The sequence below is a fragment of the Pseudorca crassidens genome, chromosome 1 (assembly GCF_039906515.1).
Source record: "Pseudorca crassidens isolate mPseCra1 chromosome 1, mPseCra1.hap1, whole genome shotgun sequence".
NCBI lineage: Eukaryota > Metazoa > Chordata > Mammalia > Artiodactyla > Delphinidae > Pseudorca > Pseudorca crassidens.
The window spans coordinates 193,766,910-193,780,032 of record NC_090296.1 but is presented as its reverse complement, the minus strand read 5'-3'; the positions used below and the strand labels follow the sequence as shown (position 1 = coordinate 193,780,032).

General features: G+C 47.1%; 1 protein-coding gene across 1 annotated transcript in view; it reads left to right on the top strand.

Annotated features, from left to right (window-relative positions):
• ST8SIA6 (ST8 alpha-N-acetyl-neuraminide alpha-2,8-sialyltransferase 6) overlaps positions 1-13,123 on the top strand; it is a 135,860-nt gene that overhangs the window by 67,171 nt on the left and 55,566 nt on the right. Inside the window, exon 3 of the mRNA XM_067705540.1 lies at positions 9,331-9,420. Coding sequence (XP_067561641.1) covers positions 9,331-9,420 — 90 coding nt within the window. The remainder of the gene's footprint in view (positions 1-9,330; positions 9,421-13,123) is intronic.

Genomic DNA, 13,123 nt, shown 5'->3' with positions numbered 1-13,123 from the left:
TTTGCCACCAAAGTTTGTCCTCTCTATCAGGTAGTGTTTATTCAATTTGCAGATGCTTCCAGCACGCTCATTCAGAGTGTTAAAAGATAATTTTAATAAAAAGGTAAAATCGTGGCTCTCATACAGATATGAAAATGAACACTTTTTAAAATTTTATTTAACTCATCAGTGAGGAAGCTGGTATGGGGTGACAGCCAGTTCAAAGGAACAGACGCATTTGTAGGTCAGCAATATTGAGATGAACAGGGCAAGGGAGGCAAAACAGGTTTTCCCACTGTGGGGAAGGGTTGTCTCTCCACTGGACATAACGCATTTGCATGCCCGTAGACAAGAATCGTTTTATGTTGCTATCACTTAACTTCAATACATAGAATTGCAAAATAGCTCTGTTAAAGGACAGGCAGCAAGGCAGATTTTATTCAGTACTACTGAAATGGGTGTAGGGACCCCTGCAGTGGAGTTTTGCTGTAGGGGAGAGAGATGGGACTCAACTCTGAATCCAACAAGGAAATGTGGGAATTTATAGCCAAGGAGCAGGTGGGGGTCAGTGGAGGGAACGTCAAGGGGTAAGGGATGATTCTCGCCAAACCAACCTGCTAGGAATCTTGCCAAAGGCAGACCAGGGTGATTGGATATCGCCTGGAGGATGGTGGAGGTTGAGGAATTTGGTCAGATAGCAAGGGTGATCACACCTGGAGGATGGGGGATTCCGGATTGGCTGACTTAGGAGGGTTCTTGTTAAAACTGGTCGCTTAAGGACATGCCCACAAATGGGTCCTAGTTGAAAAAGACCTCAGAGGAACTTGACTAGAGTTTGGTCAAGGAGAGACCATTTGTCAGTTCCTGTAGACTCAGAATCAGGTAACCCGGAGTGGCGAGTGCTGTAGACAATGAATAGCTCTCCACTGAAGAACAAATTTTTCCCTATAAGGGGAGGTAGAAGAGCACAGTGCCCAGGAACACAGACATGTAGTGGTCTGGGTTCAAAACTCTACTCCAGTTCTAACAGAGTGCCTTTACGTATGTTCTTTAATCTTCCAGTGTCTTATTGCTCTCATCTGTAAAATGGGCACAGTCCCTACCTTGTATATTCATTGTGAGGAGTAGATGACACGTGAATAAAGTTGACAATACATAGAGTTGCTGTTATCATCTTCATGTCTAACCAGGAAAGCATATCAGAATTTTTGCATCAAGGAATGTGGATATTAGTATCAAAAATATACTCAGTTTATCCAGGGTTTGCAAATTCAAAGCACGTTAAAGAAAGGTCAGAATAATCTTGGCTGTATCAAGTAAGAAAATATTGTTGGAGGTGGGTTTTAAAAGACTTGGAAGCACTGTACTGAGAGCAGTTCCATCCTGTCTACACTTTTGAGTTGATCTCAAGGCCCCGAGGATCTCACACTTCAGGACCAGTGAAAAGAGGCACGGATGGTCCAGTGCTGGTCACTTGTTTTCTTCCGTTTTTTCTCAGTCTGCTCCTATTTTATTTTGCCTCTCCTTTGACCGTCCTCTTGCCCATCTGGACTTGAAGTTTCAGTTAGCCTCCATATCAGACTTGTCCTTCTGGTAACCCTTACTTCAACCTGCTTAGGTAAGGCGGTGCTCTCTGTGTGCCTCGGAGGACTTCTGCCTAAACCAGGTCCACCTGTTCCCCTTGGGCAAGCTGTGGAGTGGAGGAGACTGCAAGTTACACGGAGTGAAAGTCTTTTAGGTTCAGTACTCTTGATCCTTCCTTTAACTCTATAGTGGGAGGCAGTGATACTGTTAATGGTTTAGGGGAAATTGTGTGCCTCAGTGGATACACTGGCATCGTTCAGATCACACACCTCTGCGTTAGCTGATGCCGATCGCCTGGGAACAACTTTACAGCTCTGCAAGCTGTAGTTAGCTCAGAGCCACACAAACTAATTCTTATCTCGAAATATGCAAATTACATCCTATCTGGTAGCAGTCCAATGGACTTCCTTCTATTTGCACATTCGTTTCAGTACTTCTGATCTATAAGTCTGTGTGTTCTGTGGCTTCTGCTTTGAACTGGTTCCCTCATGGGGAATAAAAGAAAATCTTTAATGCATGTTCATGTCACATCTGTATGATATTGATGATTGTCCATTTTTGAAAACTATCTTTCCACAGTGGTGGAGGGACCAGAATACCTTAGGGTAACTGATTTAGTAAGAGAGTTAGTTAATTAATCGTTGTCAAGGGTAACCAAAGACAGGTAAAAGTCAAAGTGAAAAACCAAGTTAGCAGGGATTACTTGTAGAAATTTCTGCAAGTTAAGGTGGCTGCAGTGTTCATGTATAAGGAAGTGAAATTCTAATGTAGCCATTTTCATAGCAGTTCTTAATATTTTGAATTAAGTGATGTCCACCAAAACACAGATTCATGGTTTCTTGAAAGTAACGTGATGGTGGGAATCCACCAAGCCAGCATCCATTCTGCAGACTCAGCATGGTAAGCGTGTGCTTGTCTGTCCTCTGCACCAGACTCTTTGCTCCAAGGCGACAGGGACACGGTCTTGTCCCCGTCCTTTCTCCAGTAGCCATAGTTCTCTGTGGCACAGATGCCTGGTGAGCGACTGAACAAAGAGGTTGGCCAGGGTCTTCCCCTCATCTCTGTAGACACCAAGACTTGATTTCATCAGTTCTTGGGTCTGATTTCAAAGGCAGACTTGTGTTCACCACACGCGTAAGCCAGAATATTAATTTGTCGGTTGGAAAGAGTAATCAGGCTCTCCCGGTAGGCTGGGATGCCTGCCTTTCTCCCTCGGGGAGCTTGCGTGGCACGGGGTGCACATGACAATCAGGTGTTTGCTTGATGACCTTGAAGTGAGCACAGCTGGCCCCTGCCCCCTCTGTCCTAGAGCTGGCAGGCCAGTTGTCACACCAGTGGACCGGGGGGTGTCTGCTGATGGTCAGGACGCACTCCTGTCTCATCAGCGTCTCTTCCCAGGAACGGGGAAGGAGTGTGCAAGGTACGTAGATAGAACGATTCCTATTCTTTGGACTTCCCATTTTTAGGCTGTGTTCCCCATGTGTTAAGAAATTCTTTCTTCAGAGAGATAAAGTTGATTCGGTTTTAAGCTTTTCATTTAGATTCACAACTCAGTTTGTGCCCCCTTTCTGGCCACTGTAAATAGAATTTGGATGTCTCAAGAACTTGGGACTTCCCTGGTGGTCCAGTGGTTAAGAATCCGCCTTCCGATGCAGTGGACATGGGTTCAATCCCTGGTCGGGGAACTGAGATACCACATGCCACAGGGCTACTGAGCCCTTGAGCCACAACTAGAGGGAAGCCCATGCGCCACAACAAAGAGCCCGCGTGCCACAACTAAGACCCAACACAGCCAAAACTAAATTAATTAATTTAAAAAATAATAATTTGGATGTTCTTGGCACTCTTCAGTAACTTACAAGCAAGTTATTCTTTGGGATGTTTTATTTGTCTGGGGACTGAATGCATATTGCATTAATTAAAAGTCTTTAACTCTGTGTTTTAGTGGTCCTTGTGGATACCGACTAAATAATGATGACAGGGCTTCCCTGGTGGCGCAGTGGTTGAGAGTCCGCCTGCCGATGCAGGGGACACGGGTTCGTGTCCCGGTCCGGGAAGATCCCACATGCCGCGGAGCGGCTGGGCCCGTGAGCCATGGCCGCTGAGCCTGCGCGTCCGGAGCCTGTGCTCCGCAGCGGGAGAGGCCACAGCAGTGAGAGGCCCGCGTACCGCAAAAAAAATAAAAGATAATGATGACATTACTTTGTAGGGACTGAATCACTTGTTCTGTTAAGAGATATTCTTTGCATTTTCCGAGCCTTAATTATTATTAGTTCTCAGGGCCCATTGTAGTCTCTAGGCTTCTTGCTATGTTGTAAAATCCTGCCAGTTGGTCCCCAACTCAAGTCTGACTTACGAAGATAGAGTTTCAGATCAGCCACATAGACGACAACGACAGCAGAAATGCTTGTTTTTGTGTATCTTTCCCCTAATCTTATCAAAGGTTTTTCCCCCGTGGCATACTGAAGTGATGAAAACGTGCCTGAAGGCTTGGTTGCCGGTACCAAAAAAATAAATCCTATAATTAAATAATAAAAGCAATCAAAATCCATAATCTAAGACTCGCAAGGAATGGAAAAAGAGGAATTTGTACCACTTAATGGTTAGCAAACAGTCAGTAAAAGATGAGACTGGAATTACGGTCAAGGGCCAGGTCCTGGATGGCTCCGTGTGTCCCTCTGAGGCTGAGGGGGGACACGGAAGGGAAATGACACGATCAAATGTGTTAGCAGGACCACCCACCTGGGGACCATGAGGATGGATCAGAAGGGAAAGGGCCTAGCGTACTGGACACCATGAATTTATCAAGGCACCAACCCACCTACCTGGGTGATTTTGTTCCCAGCAGTCCTTGGGGGCAGGTATAGGAATGCATTAGGCCAGATGCTGTATTGCTCCATTATGGCAGATTTGCAAGGTGGATGTGACAGAATGTTGAAGGAGCAGGAACTTGGGCACGCTGGTGAGATGCTACCCATGCTGCTAATGAGCAGACAAGCAATCTTGTCTAGTGACGTGCAAGCAGAGATTGTGATCTTGTAATGGAGCAATTAAAGAGACGTTGGCAGGGAAGTTGTTAGAGCCGTCTCAGCTCTCTGGTCTGGGACGCCTCAAGCACTAACTTGGTTCATCAGGTTCTAGCAGATCTCCAGGAGGATGGCCACCGTCCCTCCGTGACTTGTCCTGGGAGGCTATCTCCACTGTGTATTTGGCAGATGGTATGTGGGGTGATTCTTTTCTTTTCTTTGGCTAATTCTGGTAAGAAGTTCTTTAAAAGGGCTTTCACCAGCAAATTGAAATTAAAAAAAAAAAAGAGCTATCAGAGTTGATGGAAAGATAATTATTATCTTTATAATAGATAATTATCTATTATCTTATTTTGAACCCATGAGAGTCTGGCCCCAGAGATTTTGGTTCTTAGAGGTTTTTTTTTTGTCTCCCAGACCCAACTGCTCAGACCGCCAAATTGAGTTAGTTTGTGGGGGGCAGGGGTCCCTCTCCGTTCATATCCTAGACTTCTACCTACAGCAGCTCTGATGTGCTTTCTCTGCTGCTTTCTTTACCATTTCAAGTTCTCCCTGAACATCCAGTCCTTTTGGATGGGCCATTCCAACGTGCTCCCCAGTCATCCTTCCTCAGGTTATAAATCAGCCCACACGACTTGTAGCCATCTCATCTCCTGCCAGGTTACTTATGACCCCAGGTTTTTGGATTTCCTACTTTCATCTCCTTGTATTTCTCTCTGTCCCCTTTGCCTTGTCTGAGAGATGTCCCCAAATCAGAAGTTGAGGAGGATTTATTCTAATGTCTTCGTCTGTGGTGGATGCCATCTTCTCAAATAGGATCATGACCTCTCTCAACTCAAACCTGGGAAGGTTTCTTCTTTTCCTCTCTCAAGAGCAAGTAACTCCCTTGTGGTTTTCCTCATGAGCTCAGATCTAAGGAACGTCTAATTCTCACTTATTCCCACAACGGAGAGGACTGATGGTCTAGCCCTCTCCCTGGAAGGTCTAATGCCTTCCACTTCTCCACGGGTCCTGGCATCTCTTACGGTGTCAGGTCTTCAGGCATCTTAAAACATGGCGGTTATATTGTTAATTTGTATTTCTGTCACTTTGAATAACAAACATTGTTGAAAACAGCATGAACTAGGAGGCTTGTCTAAGAGGCAGTGAAAGGTGCTATATTGGCCAGATGCCTAATGTAGACAAACATTTGAAGTTTATGGGTTCCACAGGTCAGTGTTTTAGCATTTTCCTAGGAAGACTTTAATGACATTAGATGAAAAGGAAGAAAACTAGGAAGATCCTTTGAATGAAAAGGGGGCAGGAGAGAAAGAGAGAACTCAAGGGGCTCCCCTTTCTGTTCCTTTTACTGTGAAATGACTTCTGTGGGTGGGAGAAGTATTACCATACCATCCCCTATTGTAATAACAACAACTGAGGAAACAACATAGAATGCATTTAGGAGAACAAGAACACAACATTTATTCAGTAACTTTTGTGTATCAGCTGTTTTTATACCCATCCCGTGTTATCCCTTGTCTTGGTCCATTCAGGCTGCTGGACCTGGACCGGGTGGCGTATAAATACCAGAAATTAATCTCTCACAGTTCTGGAGGCTAGAGGTCCAAGATCATAGCATGTGCAGGTCTGGTATCTGGAGAGCCCACTTCCCCATAGACAGCCATCCTCTCATTGTAACCTCACAAGGTGGTAGGGGACCAGGAAGCCCTCTTGGGCCAATTTTATAAGGGCACTAATCCCATTCATGATCGTCCCCTCCTCATGACTTCATCACCTCCCAAAGCCCCACCTCCTAATACCATCACCTTGGGGGCGAGGGTTTCAACATACGAATTTTGGGGGGACACAAACATTTCATCTGTAGCATCCCTATAAACTACCTTATTGAGTAAAGATTTAGAAAGGAAACTCTTGGATTTAAAGGCCAAGGTCAGAGAGTGGAGCCCAGATTCAAGGCTGGCCCTGCTGGCTGACACCTAAGGCCCCTTTTGTCCCTCCGGCTTCATTCTTCACTCTCTCACCTCCACTTCCCCGCAGGTACCCTCATGTGCTTTCCATGGGCCTTCTGTGATTTCAGTTGGGCAAAGCTGTTTGGACTTTTTATTAACAAGGATACTCTCCGATTTAAGGAAAGTGCTCTGACACCAAACCCTGGGTACCTGTTTGTCACAGTTTCACAAATTCAGTCTTGCGAAGCCATCAGAATTCAAAGCACTGCTGGCTCAGTAATTCACTTCATTAACGGTGCTGCCTGAAAAAAATACACAGCAAATTAGAAATAAACAAATCCTTGGAAAGTACGGTAATACATTCAGAAAGCACAGAAGGTGAGGCACGTAGACAGAAGGAGGACGGAAGTGGGGAGGGGGGGACTTCCCTGGTGGCGCAGAGGTTAAGAATCCGCCTGCCAATGCAGGGAAGACGGGTTCGAGCCCTGGTCCGGGAAGATCCCACATGCCACGGAGCAGCTAAGCCTGTTCACCACAACTACCGAGCCTGCGCTCTAGAGCCTGCGAGCCATAACTACTGAGCCTACGTGCCACAGCTACTGAAGCCTGCGTGCCTAGAGCCCGTGCTCCGCAGCAAGAGAAGCCACCGCAATGAGAAGCCCACTCACTGCAACAAAGAGTAGCCCCCGCTCGCCGCAACTAGAGAAAACCCGCGCGCAGCAATGAAGACTCAATGCAGCCAAAAAAAAAAGATAAAGAGGGATTTTGTGAGCCCATATGTATTTTGTGCACTGTCTTTTTAGACAGCACTTCTGGAGGATTAATTATGAATCTCTCTTGTTTATATCTTTATCTTGATACCTCCTGCCACCTCACCTCCCATATCCAACTTACTATGAAGTCCTGGCAGTTTTACCTCCAGAATAGATCTCAAATCTGTCAGCCTCTCTTCCTGCCAACGGGCAAGTGGATGTGGGCTTCTGATCCACTCTTGGATCCTGATCGCCTCTTTCTCTGGCCACAGAGGATGATTGCCCTTTTCTGACAACCACTGTGCAGTCAGGTCGGGCATGCAGCTAGTTCTGGCCAGGCTGAAGCATCCGGATACAGAGGAAGACCTTCCAGCATTTTCTTCTCCTGCCACAGCGATTATGGAAGTGGGTTGTTGAAAGGAAGGTGCCCCAAGAGCGCAGTACGCAGTATTCCTAGATCGCAGGGAGCACGGCCGCCCTAGAGAGCTACCCAGTGTCTAGTGGGCATTTCATGACTAAGAAACAGACCTTTGTGATGCAAAGCAACTGCCGTTGGGGGATGTCTGTGAGCGCATCATAGTCTGTTCCATCCTGGCTGGCAAAGCAAGTTGCCGTCCTCTCTCTCCTGGAGCCCTGCAGAAGCCTCCTAACTGTCCCACCTTTTCTGTAGTCCTGCTTCCTCTCGTTTCATTTCTCAGTCAACTACTTAAAACGCACCTGAGGCCAGGCCCATCCATCACTCCCTGCCCCTAACCTATTGCTCCCTGGGTCCTTAGGGTCCATTCTAAACCTGGTTCACCAGGCCTGTGTGCTCTGCCCCTTACTTACTGCTCCAGACACCCTGTAGCCTTTCAGCCTTGAGCCCCACCGGCCTCCGTTCAGCTCCTCACACATTCTGGGGCCTTTGCACATGCTCTCCCCTCTATCTGGAATGTTCCCCCCTCTTCCCAAAGTAACGCCCTTGGATTACCCTGGGGATCTGCACCCAAATGACACTTTCTCAGAGGCCCCCCGCCCCCAGGGTGCAGGCAGCTCCCCATGGTACCCACTGCTGTCTTCAGGATCCTAATAACCACAGATCAGAATTCGGTATTCATTCCTGTGGTTGGTTGGTTGATATACATCGTTCTCTTTAACCAGACTGCAGGCTCCACTAGGGAAAGGGACTGTGTGCTGTGTTATCCAGCTCGGTATCCTGTCTCCTGTGCCTGGCTCCCAGCACATATGAGATCCTCAGCAGATACCTTCAGGATGATTAAATAGATGCACTACCAGGAAGTTGGAGTTGTGTGCATGTTTTTGAAGTGTAGGGAAAGTGGTGGTTGATATATTTTTGAGCATTTACTGTGGTAGGCGTGGTACCAGGTGTTTTTCATTGTTCCCTCTATCATGTATATATCATGACAATAGCACTATGGGGTAAGGACTAGAGATGCAGAAACAGAGGCCTCAATCAGTTCAGTAGCACATGTGTGTCCGCAAGGCTCGTTAGGCAGCCCGACTCCATGACCCATTTCCTTAACTCGCTTGATTTGGTTTTGTTCCAACTCCAGTTCTTCCAAGTTCATAAAACAATAGTAACAGACCCTTATATCACAGCTACTGTAATAATCAAAGGCCAGATTTATCTTGCCTTCTTTTGGGAGAGCATTACAGATGTCCTGTGTCTGCATGCTTCCTAGCCGGAGACATCTTTTAGAAATAAAGTCTGCTTACACACACGATGATTAAAACTATTCAATAACTTGTTCATTGTGCATACTAACCTCAAAGTATGAGAACATGAAAATACAGTCCCCCATGGAGTGTTCTTTTCTGTTTGACTTTATGTCAAAAAAAACTTTCTTTTTTCTTTTTTCATTTAGACCCATTGTTGCAGGTGAAAATATCAATTTCCTTTTCCACAGAGAAATCCAATAAAGGGATGAAAATCAGACCTCAATTGGGCCCCCATTATCAATTCAATCTGCTTTTTGTTAACCGTATCTCATAAGCTCTCCTTTTAAATCAATCTCTTTTTGAATCTCTTTCACAAAACAGCACGTATCTGAACGAGAAGTTCCTCCCGCCGACAGAGAGATGCCAAAATCTTCAAGCCGGCTTGGAGACTTTATCTAACAAGACGAGAAAGTAAGTTCTACTCTTTGCCTTGAATGTAATTTCTTTAAAAAAATGGAACTTTATTTATTTATTTATGGCTGCACTGGGTCTTCCTTGCTGTGTGGGCTTTCTTTAGCTGTGGTGAGCGGGGGCTACGGGCTCTAGGCGTGCGGGCTTCAGTAGTTGTGGCTCACGGGCTCTAGAGCACAGGCTCAGTAGTTGTGGCGCACGGGCTTAGCTGCTCTGCGGCATGTGGGATCTTCCCGGACCAGGGCTCGAACCTGTGTCCCCTGCATTGGCAGGCGGATTCTTAACCACTGCGCCACCAGGGAAGCCCTCATTTACTTTTAAAATAGGTGTTTTGTAAGTGTCAAAAAATGTTTCACGGCATCTTTGAAATCATTTGGAAAATAAGACTGTTCGCGAGAAAAGGAAATATCAGACAATAACGCATATATGTGGAATCTAGGAAAATGGTGTAGATGATCTTATTTGCAAAGCAGAAATAGAGACACAGATGTAGAGAACAAATGTATGGATACCAAGGGGGAAGGGGGGTGGGTGGGAGGAACTGGGAGACGGGGATTGACACATATACACTATTGATACTGTGTATCAAGTACACAACTGATGGGAACATACTGTAGAGCACAGGGAACGCTACCTAATGCACTGTGGTGACCTAAATGGGAGGGAAGTCCAAACGGGAGGGGACATCTGTATGTGTCTGGCTGCTTCATTTTGTTGTGCAGTGGAGGCCAACACAACAGTGTAAAGCAACCATACTCCAATAAAAAATTTGAAAAAAGACTTCACATGGAGGCATGACCTTGGGCTTGGAGAAGCTCCGTCGGGTCAGGGGGATGGTGAGGGGCTGAACAGTGCAGACCAGGGTCCGACCCTGACACTGGGGACTCTGCGTATCTGTCCCTGAATCCACATTCACTAGACACTCCGTGTAGTCTTACCAGCTCAGCTTTTCTAGGCCCTGGCTCTTTTTGAGAACCCCATGGCATTCCGGACCCTAGTCTAGAGAAACGCGCACCTGTATCGAGCTGCTTGCAGTCCCATGAAGGTTAACAGGTTGACCCCACGCCCACCCCCGCTCCCGCCCCAGCTGTGGTTCACTTGCAGCTTCCCACACCTGCTGACGATCCTGTATTTCAGAGAGTCTCCAGCACCATCTTCTCCGAACTGGGGAAAGGGAGCTCGAAAAGCTCCGAGCTGCGTGCAAGGAAGAGCTACTCGTGGCCTGAGAGTCCGATGGTAGAGGCGCTGCCTTGGCTGTCCCGGAAGGGGCGGAGTCTGGCGGTGCGGGGGGGCGGGGGATGCGCGTTCGGGCGGGGCCAGGGCTGGCACCTGTAAATCTCCCTGGAAGGGACTCATCAGAGTTGCAGGTCGCTGCGCGCTTGCCTGACCGAGTTGGAAAGTTGTGCGGGGTGAGAAGGAGAGCAGGGTCCTCATGGCAGTCTTGTGCAAGGGAGACCCAGCGGCCTTTCCTTCTCTTTTTCTTCCTAATAATCAGTCTGGCGATCAGTCTTTCTCTCTCCTCTGTCTTCCTCTCCTCTCTCTCTCTCTCTCTCTCATACACACACACACACATACACACATCTCTTCCTCTTTTAATGTTAAAAACAGTTTATGTGAGGAAGCAGTTAATGCTGCCTGTAATCCATGTACTTCCATCCCCGGGGCGGCGGGGGGGGGGGCGGGGCGGGGCGGGGGAGGGAAACTGCGGTAGGCAGACTGGTCTAATCTCCTTTCAACTAGACCTTGGGTAATAGACTAATAATACTCGCCGAGAGGAAGGGACCGTTGTCAACTGAATGTCCTAGCATCTGCTCCCTGCCTGAGGAATTACTTATATTAAATGGAACCCAGGATCCGTGAGGCAGGTCTCCCTGGAGAGCATCACATGGGCTGTCCAGCTCTCTAGGTGTACAGGGAAATGTTTCCTAGTTTAAATATTCCTGCTGTGTAAGGAACCCAGGGACCTCACTTAGAGACCTCACCTACTCTTCTGGGCCGGAGGTGCACGTCCAGTGCAGGAAGCCAGGACCGAGGAGGCCGCCTTGGGCGTCCCAGGTGCCTCTGCTTTGTCTGAGCCTCCCGACAGCCTGGATCCTTGAAGTTAGTGGGAAAGCCTACTACCCAGTAGGATTTCTGATTTGAGTGAATCTGGTTTGGCAGTCCAGCCCTGTATGCTCCTGTATGTTAGCTCAGTTTATTACAATGGATAGTCCTCTGGAAATGTTTGTTTTCTTTTCCTTCAATTCCAGCTGATGGGCCTAAGCGTCCTAGAGAAATCCACTGTGCTGCGTACTTGCATTTGCTGCACGTGACCCACTTCTCTCCCTTCACCACAGTTTGGTCTGTGTCCCGCTTTGCCCCGGGAGGCCGACCTACAGGGACTTCATCCATAGGCTCCTGGCTCCTTTGTCAACTGCTTTTCTTTGCATTTGACTCAGAGGAGAGCCCTAGAAATGGATCAGGAAGGGGGAGGAATGAAAAGAAGCTTTTCTCTTGTGATGTTGCTGCAGGCGAATTACATCCTTGACCGAAGGAAGGTGTTATATTCTTAATGAAGGTCATGACTTTTGTTAAGTGTCTCTCACTCTCCTTTTTCACTTCATTCCCTCCACCGGACTCTTCAGCCTAGGGGTGAGCTAATGGTTCCCTGATACTGTATTTGGATTTTCCTACATCCAGCCCAGGACTTTGGGAAAAGTGCCTTCTTTAAGCTTTTCTCAAATGACTCGGTTTGAGCAGGCCACTGTTTTTGCCGGGACCCTGGCTTATGGTAGATGGGCCAGAACTAGCAGTTGCAAACGCTTCTTTTCTTGCACAATAAGTACATTGAATTTTGAGGTGGACGTAAAGCAGCTCACGCATTATAGACGGCACTGCACGTCTGTGTTGATCATATTCGAGCCATTGTTTTGCTTGTCGTTTGCTGGAAGTTTTCCTGAGGGACTCAAATTCCACATGTCGTGCGGCACCACACCTCGAGAGTAGAACTTGGAAAAATTGGTCCTTGCTCCCCGTTCCCTGCGACAAGCCTGTTGTATCCCTTGCCCGACATGTGAGTCAGTGTGTGAAAGCTTCAACTGACTCTCTTCACCTCTCTCTCTCTGATACGAGATGTCTTTGTTCCGCAGAGTGACAAAAGTGCTTAACGTAACCATGACCCGTAGCTGTACTTGGGAGCAAAGCGCTTGAGTCAGCGTGGCGGAAGGTTCTTTCATCACGGAAGGTGACGTTGTGTTTCAAGGCAGAGAATCTTACACCCCCTTTATGGGCGTCCGCAAACGTGGTTAACTGCAGCACGCGAATGAGATGGCCTGGGCATATGGTCTCATGTTTGCTCTCACTTTGTTCCTACTGGTTTGGATTTGGCGCTAAGACCTTTTCTCGGCTGTTCTTTAGAGAGATGCCTTTTCATGACCTGCACCGTTTTCAGCCAGCTCGTGCAATTAGCCTGCACTGTTATTCTGTTCCGCAGAGGTCTAGAGAAAGTAGGCATGAATTACCCATTGTTATGAAAGTGTTATTTTGCACTCAGGAGACTAATTTGTTCAGTTGTATTGTCTATTGTCCGGAACTGCGCGTTCTGCGACCACTGTTGTTACAGACGTACAGGGGACAATCAGGAAAGCTATTCGGTGCGTGGTGATAAAAGGCAATTTCATTTTCTTAGAAATAATGATTTAACTCTGTTTTTTTTTTTTTTTTT